Raw genomic sequence first — 15,767 nt, 5'->3', positions numbered from 1 at the left:
ACAAGATAAATAGAAGAATGATTCTTACAAGGGACTTCTGCCGAAGATATAGAAACTGTATATGAACTTATGGGGAGGGGTTGGGCAATGGGTATATATGTACGGGAATAAGGATGTTTCGAAGGAAATGCACAAAAATATACAATAAAAAAAAAATCAGTTTACACATCTTTCTGACTTTTTATGAATACTCTTGATTTACAAAGACACATTTATCAGCTTACCACAATGCCAGATATCCAATTAAGCACTCACACACAGAGATCCCAAACACAAGCCTTTCTCAAAAGGCTGTCTAAACAGAGACGACAACTTGCATAGCTTAAACCTGGGCTTGCTGCATAAACATTAGAAAATGGGAACTCAAAACTCATCTGCTGTCAGACAGCGATAACAATAGAAGTCAGCTCTCAACACCTGTGGATTAAACTAGCCCAGAGTGTTTACAGAAACAGTACGTTACTTTAGAATGCCAAATCAGTGAGAATGAAGGTATGGGGAAAATATTGTGTGGGAGTCGAGCAAGCTTCTTCAGAGAAAAGAAAAAGCAGCCTGGGCACACACACTTTACTATATTTACTACAGGCTAAACAAAAGAGTACCAACAAGAAAAAAAAAAGAAATGAAGCAGAATTGGGTCTGCAGTCTTGTAGAAGTGTGTGGTGGGGAGAGATACATGGAAAATATTGCTTTTGTGAGATTTCTAGATCTATAGTCAGTATCTCCTATGAAAACAATTTGTCACCAAAGTTTCAAGTACAGCACTCAATTAATTTATAAAGTAGGTGGTAGCGATTAGGTGTTTGTGCTTCCGGGGAACTTGTATGATTTGAACTACCAGCTCTGTTGCCTAATTACACACAATCATGGAAGAGTTTGTGAGATAAATTTTTCCACTTGTGGTAATGTAAGACTAATATATTCCTTATATGCTCAAAAAAACCTTTCCTGTATTATGTGACTGCTGGAAACAGGTCTGTGGGCTGACATCACTAGTTGTTGGCTTACCAATTCACACAATAGAGAAGACTGATGGGGTACAGGGTCCCTGTGATAGACAAGAGTTTTTGGTTCTTCTCAGTTCCCACACATGGGGTATCCAATTTGGATTGGGACAGTGGTGTGCATAGAGAAGGGGCTTCAGCTCCCCACCACCATAATTTTCCCAACTTGGAATGATCTAGGAGAGGGAATGCTCAATGGGGAGCTAAATCCAAAAATACTTTTCCTGCTGTAACAGCACTTATTTGCGGGAGGAAGGAGTGGTGATGTTTCTCCTCTAGCTTCAGTCTTCCTTTACCTTCCCCATGCATTTATGAGGGACTGTCTGTCCTCAGGAGTAGAATTTCATGGTGCTCAACAGGAGGGAGAAAGTGAATTTGATGTGCTCTTGGTACTTTGAATCCAACCTCTAGAACTGTTAAAACAATGGAAACATCTGGCCTGGGCAGAAATATCTATAGCATGACCTTATAGACCACTCTACCTTATGGAACAGCCTACCTGAAGAGGTCAGGAAAGCCTCTACTCTCCTGGCTTTTCACAAACTATGCAAAACTGAATTACTCAGGAATGCCTCCTTACCCAGGCAATGGAATTGTGCTCTAAGGAAATGGTCCAGAGAGATTTAGCATACTGCCTGTTGCTGCAAGTGTGCACCTTACTGCATAGTTCCACATAGTTAAATGTCATACCAATCTGCTTGTGCCTTGTTTCACATTTTTTTCCAGCTCCGAATCAGATTTCAGCTTGTTTCCAAATTTCTGTTATCCTTACCCTATTGTATTATTTATTGAAGGTCTCAGTCAATGATTATATTAACTTATACCGTGTAATTCACCTTGAACCTCAGTGAGCAAGGAGGACTTAAAACAAATAAATAAGACCACCAAGTTCTGATCTTTATATCTGGAAAATAAGTATTTATGGGCTTTGGACCATGATGTTCTATGGCAATAACTTTTGTTGTTGAATATTAAAAAGTGGCCCACAGTGACAACTGCAGTTTTTTGGAAGGGTAGCTAGAAACAACATACTAACTGAAATCATATAATGGGGCGGGGGAAGGCATGTAGCCTATTTCTTTTCAAAGCTAGGAAGACAGAATTAATGATATAATAGCTGTTTTAAGGTTATATATGTTCTCTAGAAATATACTGTAAAATGATAATTAAAAACCCCAAGAAAGCTTGCGAGCTTCTTAAACTAACCATTTAGCTCTGCCCCTCTTTTTGACCTTCAGGTTTTAGACATCAGTAGCTCTATATGTGTGTGTTTCAAGAGCTCTGGTTTCCAGGCAACACACATGCACACAAAGATATACACTTACCATTCAGGAGTCATATATTCATCATCTACAGCATCTGAAAACACAATTATTTATTTATTTATTAGAAGATTTATGTTCTGACTTTTTTCTGTTTAAAAATAAATGTTGTATTGTACACTAAAAAGTTGAATATGGTAGTGAAGTGCTTATTTATTCATCCTAGACAGAATTCCAAAATACAAAGATTGCAAAATATATATGAATAAGTGATTAACAAGAGCGCAAAGACTCACATGGAAGGAAAAGTATAATTTTTCACCAGCCATCTTTCCCATGGTATAAGCATTTCCCTCTATCACTTTCCCCATACCTGTTTCTGCTTCCTCTGGTTGTTACATTTTCTCCTTCACCCTGGCACGTAGCCTACCTCCCCCCCCCCCATCTTTGAACTACTTTTTCACCAACCATGCTGGCTCCAACTCTAATTTGTTTATTTAGCTGTTTCCTTCTTTTATAGCCCATGTTTCTGTGTCTCAAGGCAGATTGTGCAATCAGGCAGCATATGACATCCAATGAACAATGTAATAGGACTAGGATTACAAAATTAGAAGACAAGGCAACAAAAGCAAATTAGTGCAATAGACTACATCCCTATACCCTTCATAAAAACATCCAACTGATCCATTTCATTATACTGAAGCCTTATTTCCTTTATGAAAATGCTACACTGAGCATTTCTTTTCTGTACATTCTACGGAATAGTACTTCCTCAGGAAAGCCATTCATTCCACAAGAGGAGAGGGACAAAGAGAAAGTTCAGCATGGGCAGAGGTTAGTTTTACTTGTTTTTAAGGCAGATCCTTCAGAAGGCAGACTAACGGACATGGGCATATGGCTCCTGGAACCAGAAGAGGATGACTCAGCAGAGGCCTGAAGGGATAGGCTCTGGCCCTTGGAAAAGGGCAAGAGAAGGCAGCAAGGGATATGGCTGCCAAGCTCAGGTGCAGCTTGGAGTTCTCCTGGAATAACAACTGATGTCCGGACTACAGGAATCAGTTCCCCTTTGGTTTCTAAACTCCAGGTGGGGCCTGAAGATCTCCCAGAAGTATAACTGATCTCTAAATGACAGAGATCATGTCCCCTGGAGAAAATGGCTGTTTCAGAGGGTGAACTCCATTGCATCACATCCCTGGTGTGCTCCCCCCCCCCCCGAACTCTGAAATCCCCAGGCTCTACCCAGAAAATCTACAGAGGTTCCCCAAATTGGAGTTGGTAACTTCACCACCCTATCAAGGGAGAAGCAGAGAGATGAGGCTGGGATTAGCCCAACTTTAAAGGAAGTCTGGGGCAGGAGACAAGGTTCAAGATGGCAAACAGAGAAGGAAGGCACAAACCCTTCCAACCAGCAAGTGGAGATGCTCAAGGAGCAGCAGGCCTCTAACAGAGAAAAGGCCAATAAGTAGGGCTGCCAGGTCCCCTGGTGGGGGCAGGAAATCCCCCTGCTCCCACCCTCTGCCACCCACCACCACTCACCTGAATGGCAGGGAGAAAAGGCCCAGAGAATGGGCCCAGGAGGCAAAAAACCTCCTAGACCAGAGAGCAGCGGGTGCACTCCTGTGTCCTGATGCAGACTCACACTGGCAGCAAGCAAGGGAAAACTCCCAAGTTGTCCGAGCAGGGCAGCACCCAGTTCCAAGGTTCAGGCACCAACTGGGCACACTCACGGCTTCAAGTCCAAAGGGGGCTTCCAGAAACACTCATTGCTTCCACGCAGCCACTCCCTCTTTGGGCTGCTTTTAACCCTCACAGTGCTCAGCTGCCTGTGCTACAGCAAGCACCTGCCGGCTGTCTCAGTCCTGCTCCTGCGAGCACTCATCATCACTAACGATGCTGGGCCGGTGCTGTGCTGCTAGCCTGGCACTGCGCCTTCTGGCTTGGAGGGCTCTTCTAGCCCTCCTCTGGCAGCGCTCCCAAGGCTCTGGTGAGGAAGGGGGAGAGCTGGCCTGCACCTGGCTTTCTGTTGCCAGCCCAGGGCTGGGAAGCTGAGGAACCGATGTGCTGGGACCTGGCTGTGGATCAGTATCTGAGCCTTCAGGGCCTGCCTCCTCCTGCAATGCCTCTGCCACTGGCTGTGGATCTGGGTCAGGTTCACCAGCTGCCTCTTCCTCAGAAGAGTCCTCTGAGTCTCTCTGCTCCGCTGGGCCAGGTTGGTCCATGACATCCTGTCAAGCATGATGACCTCACTTCCTTAAGTGACATCACTGCAACCAGTGGTGGGCAGGAGCATGCAAATTGGCCCCTGTGAAGGGCAGGAACATGACCGCTGGCAGGCATGGTGATGGCACTTCCAGAAGTGACGCCACAGTGGCTGGTTGGAGCACACGCATGGAAAGCGCAGCAGGTAAGTACCATGTCCCCCCTCCCACCAGGGAGATAAGAGGATCTGGCAACCCTACTGATAAGTCACAAGGCTGACAGTTTTATGGAAAGAGTGACTTGGTCTGCCACCCCAATGTCAATACCCTCAATCCCCTGGTATCCTGTTGCCAATATATTTTTGCCTTAAGAATCTAAAGAGTAATTTCCTGATCAAAGAGTGAACTGATTAATTAATAATTTCCTATAGGTGGAAGACCAGCTCCAGACTGCTGAGGTCAGGTCTAGCACTCATAGAAAATAATAACTGTTTAATAGGCCTCTCCTCCGCCCCTGCAGATACAACAAGAGTGAGAGAGAGATGCCTCAGACCTCATGTCTGAAAGGGGGTCTGAGTAACAAAGAGGGGTTGAGGAAGGTGATCTTTGGTTCAGTAAGCATGGGAACAGTCTGATTGCAATGGTGGTGCAGTATGATGTTCCTCTGCCCCCAGAAGCGCATACACTCCTATGTTCATTTTCAATTTCCTGCAGACCTGAAGTTCCATCTAGCTCTATGTGACCCTGTTGTGTGATTTTTTTAAATCCACATGAGGAAAGGCCCTACATGATTGTTGAGTATAGGAATATCTGAGATGAAAATCCAAGTAATAATTTTGTAGCATTTCTGTATACAATCGCAGACAATCTCAGACATGAAAATGGTGTAGTTGTTGACATTTGAAAGTTTCCATCATTGATGGCTGTTATTTCTGAGGATTTCTGTATACAGACATACAACAGACTGCAGGACTTTGAGAAATCACACACAGTGGTGTGGAATGGGTAACATGATAAATTAAGGAATGTGCATAGTTGTTAAGAAAGGTTTGGTGGAAATCTAGATTTGGTACCTTAGTGCTAAACTAGATGAGACACTGGAAATCCATGAATAGATTCCCCTTACCACTTGTTGTTTTGGTAAAACAGTGGCCAATTCAGGCCTAGGGTGTAATGCAGAGGGGAGTAGGACTGAATCTTTCTCTCACCCGTCCACTCTCCCATTCTCAAACTACCTCTCAGAATTTTTCTTTGCCCATTGGGGAAAAAACATACAGGGAACATAAAGACAGCCTATGTGCTTCTACCAGTGGTACAAATAGTAGCTCTAAGAATTAGACATGGGCACAGACCAGGAAAACCCCACAGACCACTGGGCTGTAGTCTGTCGATTTTCACAGACCACGGACCATAAAAGTTTCACGGACCAGCCCGGTTCGTGGACCAGTTCATTGGTCTATACTCTGTCACTTCTGGCAGCTCTGGCTCCACCCCTTCACACCCAGAGAGCCCAAACTCACAAAGAATCTTCAGCAGCCTCTCCTCCAGCCACCCTCCAAGTTTGGTCAAGATTGCTTTTCAAATGTCCGAGTTACAGACCCCCAAAGCAGCCACCCCTAGGAAACTTCCAGTAGATACTGGAGTCGCAATTGTCAATTGACTTGCATTGGCTAGCAGCACCAAAAACTTGCAATGAATCAAAATCAAACAGAAAATGGTGGGGGAAGAGCCTCCTAACTCACCACACAGACACCTTCCCAGTTGTTGCCTAGGGAATTCATTCTTGCTCCTTGCTCGTATAGAGAAGAATGGGAGCTCTCTGGTTGGCAGGCAGAGCTGCCTATCAAGGTTTTGAGGGCTAAGATTGGCTGCAGAACATCCACCCCCCCACCCCCCATTGCCTAGGGAATTCGTTCTTGCTCCTTGCCCCATAGAGCAGAATGAGAGCTCTCTGCTTGGGAGGCAGAGCTGCCTATTAAGTTTTTAAGGGCTGCAAAAGGTCTGCAGACATTCCTCCATTGCCTAGGGAATTGATAGATCAGTGCCAGGATGTCTAGACTCACAAATCACAGACTGGCCCAAATGGACCAAAATTTGTGGAAAAGGTGAGTCCCACGAACTGTGTGTTCGCGAACCACGAACCGGGCCGGACCATGTCTAATTTAGGTCCATTTTCCAGACCGTGCCCACCTCTACTAAGGATCTATTTGTAGTTAGATGAAGGTGGGAAAGGGTTGACCTCACCTCCCTCATGTTACAAATTGGGCCTTCCCTCCCACTGGCTATTTAATTGTTAACATTTGAGAAAGCCATTCACACATCTCCCAGAGTTTCATCTTGTTACAGTCACTCATTAGTGCTGAGCTCAATTATAGAATAAAAGAAAGAATATTTTAAAAGTGTTTTCAAGAATAAGAACAAGAATCATTTTGGTAGGTGAAATAAAGAGATTTTCATAACTAGTTCAGTGAATTAAAATGAAGAGGACTTTTCAGTTGAAAGAGTTATTTTGGCTTGCTGTTGCTGCATTAAGTCTACAGAGTGATATTTTTAACATTAAGTAGGTTGACTTTTTTTTACTTAAGGGTTTCCCATAAAATATCATGAACATTTTACAAAATAAAAATGTGTAGAGAAGAGTTGTCTTGTTTGTTACAATATGTGTATCCAGAATGAGCAATCAGTCAATTTAATTAATATTGCCTCATTTTTAGTTCTGTTAATAATATGTTAGTTTACAAGGGACAACATTTAAATAACTCTTCCCTTTTAGCATAGCAGACTACACAGAGTCCTTTAATAAGCAGAAAAAAACTGTTATCTGTATAGTATGGAAACATTTCTATAGCAAATGGAACTGGAAGGCTAGCTCGAGAAAAATAAATATGTTACAAGTACATAAAAACAACATACCATTCTGTCTTAAGTCAGTGACAGATCTGGTTGCATATCATTCTAATATTTGTGATAGTTCTGTTACTATCTAGCAGCCAACATAAGACAATATCCCAAAAATAAAAAGGCAAACTGAACAGCTTACCTGGCAACCTTTTATGGAAGATACTGAGATCTACCTTAGGAGGTCTTGGTGGTTTCTTTGGAGGAGGACCAAGTGACACAATGGAAGGCAGTGGTTTGTTTTTTGGAAGTTTGCAGTCCTTGACATAATGATCTTTTTCTGGGCCAAAGTGAAAAGAATATCTTAATGCTTTGCACAAATAAATGAAGTTATTTCCATAGTGATACATATGTGAAGTAGTTCAAACTAAGCCCACCCCTTTGTCATGGGTTCTGTGCTGAAAATTCAATTGTGGGATGCCTGTGACTTTAGTCATTATAAGACCACAGCATACAAAGAGAAGGAATGTATGCCTCCCCTTCACACCATTTTCCCAACCTAAAATGGCCTTGAGGAGATTCTGTTCACCCCATGGAGGTTCCATGACCAGACCACTGATGGGCTGTATATAAGATTCTCAGCAAGGAAGATAGTACCTCCTGAGGCTGTTTCAGACCAGGGAAATGACATGAGGCATAAATGCCCTCTCCAGACAGACACCATTCCAATATCCTTCAGCAACATTCTGAAAATCTATGGAGAATATATAAGCTTCTCACTTATTACTGAACTCTGATGTCTTTTAGAAAGTTCGTGTTGTGTTCCTCTTAGTACCTGTTTGCAGAGCTGCCAAAAGTGACTATAAGTCTCTAGCCAAAGATCTCCTTCAGATTTTTCTGCACAACAGCAGACCCAAACTAAACATTATATGAAAACAAATCATATAAATTTCCAGCCCTGAAGTCGCACCACCAAAAGGTGACCAGTGCCCCTGAACTCTGTCCCCACAGTCCCGTCCCCCCGATAAGCAATTTGAAACAAACTATAGCCATTATCCGACTATCTGAGATATCAAAATTACATGAAATTAACATTAAAGCAAGGAATTTACCATTTGTGCCTTGAATAACCTTATTAGGCATGGCAGGGTCATAAGCATGTTGGATGGAATCAATAACATTAATGGTTTCATGTGCTCTTTTCTCCAAGCTTGTATGACCTCTTGGGGGAACAGGTGGTGAGATGGTAGGAAATGGAGCTGGCTCACCATGTAGGTGGGAAGGATTATTTGATGCAGAAAATACCAGTTCTTGCTTATTTGCAGTGATTTTTATTGTATCCTCTCCAGTGACAGTACCAGGATTATTTTTCAGTTGTATAATGGATGCTACTTTATTTGCACTTTGTGTTGGTATTGTAGAAGACTTTTGGTCATTATGAGATACAGCATTTTCCCAAATATGCAGAGTGTCACGGAAAGAACTGGGTTGTGCTGGAGCTTCTGGAGAATGAAGACAAGATGTTGGTCTCTGCTTTGGTGATTCTGTCACAGGTGCAGTCTTTGCACTAAAGCACTCCAGCAAGTCTGTGCTTTTTTTATCTTCATCCTTGTCAACTGCAGATAATTCACGAAGCCTGATCCTTGGCAAAACCACAGGCTGTACTTGCACTGTTTCAGATTTATGTGATGTGGACCACTCAGTCTTTTGCTCAGGATCTGGAACTTGCGCTCGACGAAAGGGCTTGGGTTTTGTTGTACAACCACCATTGGTATTTTGCTTTGATATGATTTCTGCAGGAAGCTTCTTTGTAGGTCGCAGCAAAACATTCGAAAAATTGGAATCATTTTGAAACTTTGCTCGAAGTGCCTGGAAATTTCCAGTTCCTTCCTAAAATGTCCAAGAACAGGAAAAGCAATAATTAATTGCAATGATATTGAAATTGCAAGCTAATTTTAACTCAGTTGTCAGTGTTATAATTGTCAGAGTGTGGGCAGTCTTTAACTACCCCAAATACACAAGCCTGGCAATCAGGGATACCCCATTGTCTCAGGTGTTGGCACAGTCCATGTATGAGTATCAGATAATATGTTCAGGTTCTATGCCTTCAGCACTCCTAGTTATTAGCATGATATGCTACAGAATCTCAGAGGAAACAGGAAATACCATTTAGGCCATTATAGCTATTGAGTCTCTATATACCAACATCTCTCATGAAGATGGACTACAAGCCATCTGGAACAGTATCCCTGACAATACTGCAGGCGCATTCTCTCAAGCGCTGCTACTTTGTACTTACTCATAACTACTTCACATTTTGCAACAGCTTGTAACTTTAGATTAATGGTACAGCCATGAGTTCCTGCGTAGCATCACAATATTCAGCCATTCCCATGATTGATTTAGACAAAGGGACTCACTGCCTCACCTGCAGGCATCATTGCAGCTGGGAGGTGAGGGCTGGCTGATCTTCCTGAGGGGCGATGGATGCTGGCAAGGAGGAGCATTGGAAGAGCAAGGCACCATGCTGGCAGCCCTTGTATTCCTCACTGCCATTCCTGGGCAGTGACAAAAGCTGCAAAACGGTCTCCCTCCCTCCCACCCTAGCTGCCAGCTGTGACTGGAGATGCCTGTCACATCTTGGCAGTTTGGGGCCAGATCAACTGGGGTGAGTTGTGCTGGTTGGGTGGTTCACTTCCCTTTTTCGGGGTCCACATAAGGGATCATGGGGAAACCGAGGAGTATGCACTAGGTCTGACCATAGCTGGCTTCACCCTAGTTGGCAGGGGCTGTCTGGGTCAAGACTGGATGGAGTACATTGCCTGCCGTCTTGCAGTCCCCAGCATGCAGGGTGGGGAAGATATACTGTCGAACGGCAGGTGGGTAATTTGATGTGGTGGATCTGTGCCTTATGCTGTGCCAATGCTCTGATGGCTGTAATCAATAAAGTTGTGGTCTATTTTCACCCAAGATTCTGTGTGTTGCCATGTACTTGTCTATTGCTCCAGCCCCATTCATGGCATATACAGCCTCATTCATGGCATATACAGCTTTCTCTCCTGTTCTTATCAATGACACTTAGGCTCTTTATGGGAAGGAAGCTCATGAGAGATTCTACCAGGATTCAACAACTTTAAGCCCACTATCAATCAAAGCATAGACCAGTCTATGAAACAAGTGCATTTTCTGCATACCATGGTATAACTACATAATGGACACATAAGCACCACCTTATACCAGACAGTCATTTACCACCATACATATCTACATGCTTACAGCTACCACCTGAAATGTACTGAGCAAACCTTTGTCTACAGACAAACACTGTATTACAACTGCTTTTGCTCCAGTCCTTCAGAGTGGAACTCTCACTGGAAAGATTTTAAACATTAATTTGATTCCCTACTTTTCTCCACAATGGATACAGAACATTCTCCCCTTCTGGAGATATTCTCGGTGACAGGTATATGAAATCATATGATTCCCCCCATCCATCCACTCCTCTTTTCCTTCCCCAGCCCCCCCCCCCCAATTCCCACCCAGCTCAGCAGCCAGCCAAAATCTTCTTCCTCCCCTCCCATCTGTCCAATTGCCTGGTTCCCCAACCACCTGCCCAGTCAGCCAGTTCAGACACATAGCTGGCATTCCCTTCACCTAAGCAATCCCCTACCCTTTTATCACGTTTTTCAAGCGATGTGCATGTTGTTCACTTTGTTTATTATAGGGGGTATTTTTAAAACACCTTTCACCATTACCCTGGCCTCATTTGCTAGGACTGCATGAGGCACACTGACCAAAGTAGATTAAAAACACAACATATTTAAAAGGAGGCTCAGCTGTCAAAGTACCCCTGAAGACAAAGCCTCTCCTTTAGGAAAAGTGCAACCCTGCCCAGTCCCAGGAGACTCCTCAATTGCTGGTTGATTACTTCATTGACCACCTCAGTCTTATCTGCCACCACCATAGGTCTGCGGAGATAATGAAAGTTAGAAACTTTTTAAATAAAATTGTATTGTTGAATGACAATTTATTGCCCCTTTATGTGCTTGAATTGCATGAAAAACACCACCAGCCATGCTCTGTGCAAAGAATGGCATTAATCAAAATAAGTCTATCAGATTAGATAATTAGGTGAAAAGATATTCCTGGACAGAACTTCCATTATGTTCAAAAGACACTGATGACTTTAATAAGGGGGAGACATAGTCATTCATTGTCCTGAGATTTTATTGAATTCTGTGTAATTGCATCCAACTTATTATATACAAAACAGTTTCTCCTGAATAACCCCTTTTAGTCAACTTCATTATTTTCACATTACACAGTGTGATGTAAAGCACCTAGGAGATCTTTCAATTGCTCTGATTGTACTGGAGCAGCCAGCTGTATGATACATCCCACTAAGCCAGAGTCTAGTCCAACCTGGAGTGTATATGCAATTAACATTTCCGTAAAGGAAAAATAAAACAAAATCTCTGATCTGCATCCAAAATACCATACAGAGTTATGGCTACAACCAGTGGAAGCCAAGACAAAATAAAATGCCATTGTTTCAACAGTGTGGGTACATTATCTGAGCACGTACTGTAAAATCTGCTCAAACACAGAGCACTGTTTACAGCTCTTTATTGCAACCCAGGTGTTTCTTTTATTACTGACTTTCTCATCAGAGCTAAGCACAAAAATGAAATGATGAAAGAAGAAACCCTTTCCAGGTTGCCATTCCCTAACTGGAGAGATGCAACTTTGTACTAGAGCCTTGTGATTTTATGCATTCGAACACAGCTGAAATTACAAAGTGGGTTCCTTGAGACTCTGTCTCTCCATTTCTAAAGTGCACTGTAGACGCTACTACTTCCTCTTGCAGGGCGTCTATCAACACACTGGAATACTAAGCCCCTTGATATGGCAGGCAGGGGAGTACCTTGCCACTGGTAGTATACGCTCTGGTGTGTTCGTTATTTATGCTCTTATCTTGGTAAATATAGTCATTCTTTTGTTCTTAATCATTTTTATGCTGATTAATATTCAGTGGTCCTTCTTGGTCTCTTCTCAGCTTTTTAATCTAATTTTTGACCTTTTTCTAACAACCACAGGGTGGAAAGAGTACCGAACACAACGTAGGTTTTTTATTTACTCACTTCATTTATACACCACCTTTCTCCCCAGTGAGAACTCAAAGCAGATCTTCTCTCCTCCGTTTTAAATTTATAACATCCCTGTGAGAGACATTTGACTGAGAGTGATTGACTGGACAAGGTTACCCAGCAAGCTTCCATGGCTGACCGGGGATTAAACATGGGATATCCCATATCCTAGTCTGACATTCTAACCAGTACACCACCCATGCTGGATGCTTCAAACATTCATGCATGCCTATCCTACCTAAGTGCTGACAGTGGTTATAAGACAATACTTGTTTTGCTCCATTCTGTTTGAATAGAGACTTCTATTGAAGGAAAGAGTGAATCACTGCAGAAAGATCATCCAGGAACTACCAGAAGCATTATCTAATATTAGCTCATTCTTCTTGTTCTTTTATATTCCAGGAACAAGAGCAGCCAAAGTGATACCATACAACAGCAAAAAAATCAGGGGATTATTAAAAATAATTAGGATCCTTAAGAGTAAATACAGTGACTGCAGAATGGCGAAGTACGCCACAGGGAAGGATTCCTAGCAATCAGTTGGAAACAGTAGGCTGTGGTGAAAGAGGTACTGCTATGGAAATCACATTTTTAAATCAGAGAAGTTAAGGCTGGGAGCTTGACCTTCACCCAATCCATATACAAATAAATCATGCTCCTAGCCTACCATTATTTAGACATGAAAGGGAACTGAGTGCAGAGATAAAGAGATCACAGGTTCCTAAGACAGTAAGATATCACATACCAATAGAGAGCTAGCTAGAGTTGTCCTAGCAGGGGTGCCCAGGTAGACATTATTAGTAGCATAAATCACATCTCTTTGTCATAGAGTTTTTCCAAGGTGTATTTTCAGCAACCAGAATTTCACATGTTGCTGTTTACATGAAGCTGTTTTCTATTTCCTGTTACAAGCCATCTTAGCTTTGTAAACTTTAAGAGGAACAGGGCACATTTATTATTTGTTTAATCAAGGCAGTACTCTGACCCCAGAAAACACAACAGGCTGGAGTCTTGCCATGTGCGTCAAGCAATCTGAGCTGCAGCCCAGAAAGTTTCAGTTTTGCTGTGCAGAATCCACCCATAGCTCTTCAAATTGCTAAAGGGTTACTGAGATAGTTTCCCAATCAAAATAAAACAAAAGATAAAGAAGTCCAGTTGCAAAAGAGGAGAAGCAAATCACAAAGTACTCTTAAAAGATTCAAAAATAAGGAACTAAAGATTTTCACCCTTTATGTTTAGTGAAAAAGATTATATATCCCATCCCCATTCTTAAAAAGAGGCACTTATTACACTTCAAACCATCCTCATTCTTAAAAAGAGACACCCATTACACCTTCATTTAATCAGAAGTTCTTCCCATCCTCTCAGACACCAAACTGTAGAAAGCTATGACTCATTCTTCAGCAAGCTTAAAAAGGATCTGTTTAAATAGCAAGGTTTTTTTTTTAGTACTGATTTCACAAAGACAAAAAGAAAAGCCTTTCAATAGTTACCATTTCCATGCTTGCTCCCTCCTTTCATACCTCCTTCTGAAATGCCTTGGCTTTGCAGCCCATTTTAATTCTGGCTGTTCTCAAAGCAGAGTTCATGAAAACTCAGACCTACTTCCTCCCTTTCCTCGCAGCTCAGAGCAATCATGTAGTAGGAGCCAAGGCGGAGCATACGCAGAAGAATCCATACCTGAGGTTAAGAACCTAGCTCCTCCCTAACCAAACCCTCAGGGTGTGAGAAGGGAGACTACCTTCACCTGCAAACAGATTTTCCTCATCATTGCACAAGAACCAGGCATTCCCATACAGGCAAGGGAAGCTTTGGTGGACTGGGAAAGTACGTACTGTGTAGTCAATGGGAAAGGCTGTATAGTGCAGGGGGAGCATTACAGAACAGCTGTGTAAACTATGTACTGAAACTAGTCTGACTTCTGCACTTATATAATCCAAATCCTGCAGATTTTGCTTCAGTTATACGTATTTGCAAAGATGTAAAACTACAGGATTTTTGGTCCATTAACTTTCAGTGAGAAACTTAGCCAAATAATTAAATTATTTCCCAAATTGGGGGGAGGGGCTTCAAAGTCCTGCCTAACTTTGGCAGGACTGAGCCCATGATTTTATCCCAGTACTTTGCTAAGTTGATACTCCTTCCAACCTACCCAGTTGATGTCTTGCTCATCTCTTGACTAGCTTTTAAAAGATGGGACCAAACATTTTCTAAGTTTTGCCTTCTGTAGCTATTGGGGTTGCCAACAGGCCTAGAGAAACATGCCCTGTCTATTCAATAGAGGTTTAATGTGTGAGCAGCTCAACCATTTCATGGTAAATGCCAGGTAAATATTATCACCTGATAAATAGCAGCCTATTCAGCCAGTATTAAAGGGACAGGACTTTTCCCAGCACTGTAAAGACCAATAAAAGTTGCCAGAGAATACTGTAGAAAATGTTGTTGGTCTTTAAGGTACTATTGGACTCAAATTTTGTTCTACTGCTACAGACTAACATGGCTGAAACTTTTGAATACCATTTATCTTAAGAAAGCAACATCTAGCATCTCCCTTGGGTAGTATTAACTTGGAGGAATGGATCTTCAGAAAATGTCAGCTGAGTAAGCTGGTGTACAGAGGACAAGATACTATCCAATTGGCATTAGTTCAAGTTGTCCTGATTCTCAAGTCTGGCTAGGAATGGAATCTTGACAGGGCTAATATACGTATTATGGTTTCACATGGAGACAACTTAAAATTAGTCTCCGTGGCAGCAATTACTGCATGACAAGTAACTGACGTATAGCAACTCACCTTTTCTTTATAGTGCTTCAGACATTAGAAAGAGAGGCCATCTGAGTCAGCCATGGCACTCAAATATCAAGCAACACACTAACAATTACCACATGGAGCAATTTAAAACAGTTTCTATGTGGCTATAACGTGTAAAGTGGCCCCAAGACACAACATTCCATCCTTTCCCTGACCCATCGTGCAAGACTGTCTTTTTAAATGTCAGGTTTTCCTCTTTACCAACACTAAGCCTGAGGAGGGACGGCTATCATCTTTCATCATATAAGCAGTGCTTTCTGTTATAAATCTCACCATACAACTAGCTCTCCTAAAGCATAAATACAAAGTAAGATACGGAAGCAGACATTTCCCCAGAGCAAAAGAACTTTGCTTTTATTGCAAGGTAGCAGAGATCAGTTTTGTTTTTTTTTTGGAATAGTATTTCAAAGTGTGGTGCTGTGGGAAATGCATAGAGTTTGAATATGGGAGACCCAGATTTGAGTTTCCAACAGCCATGAAACTCACTAGATGCCTGTGAGCACTTT

General features: G+C 42.3%; 1 protein-coding gene across 1 annotated transcript in view; it reads right to left on the bottom strand.

The window, feature by feature from the left end:
• The window catches only part of FYB2 (FYN binding protein 2), a 58,105-nt gene extending 44,054 nt beyond the window's left edge, over nt 1–14,051 (bottom strand). The window contains exons 1-4 of the mRNA XM_054981960.1: nt 13,943–14,051; nt 8,415–9,192; nt 7,505–7,642; nt 2,330–2,363 (exon numbers count right to left, since the gene is read on the bottom strand). Of these exons, the coding sequence (XP_054837935.1) occupies nt 2,330–2,363; nt 7,505–7,642; nt 8,415–9,192; nt 13,943–13,951 (959 nt within the window). The 5' untranslated portion in view covers nt 13,952–14,051. The remainder of the gene's footprint in view (nt 1–2,329; nt 2,364–7,504; nt 7,643–8,414; nt 9,193–13,942) is intronic.
• Between the last annotated feature and the right edge of the window lie 1,716 nt (nt 14,052–15,767).

The sequence above is a fragment of the Eublepharis macularius genome, chromosome 5 (assembly GCF_028583425.1).
Source record: "Eublepharis macularius isolate TG4126 chromosome 5, MPM_Emac_v1.0, whole genome shotgun sequence".
Lineage (NCBI taxonomy): Eukaryota > Metazoa > Chordata > Lepidosauria > Squamata > Eublepharidae > Eublepharis > Eublepharis macularius.
Note: the sequence above shows the minus strand (reverse complement) of the source record. Positions and strands in the feature narration are given on the sequence as shown.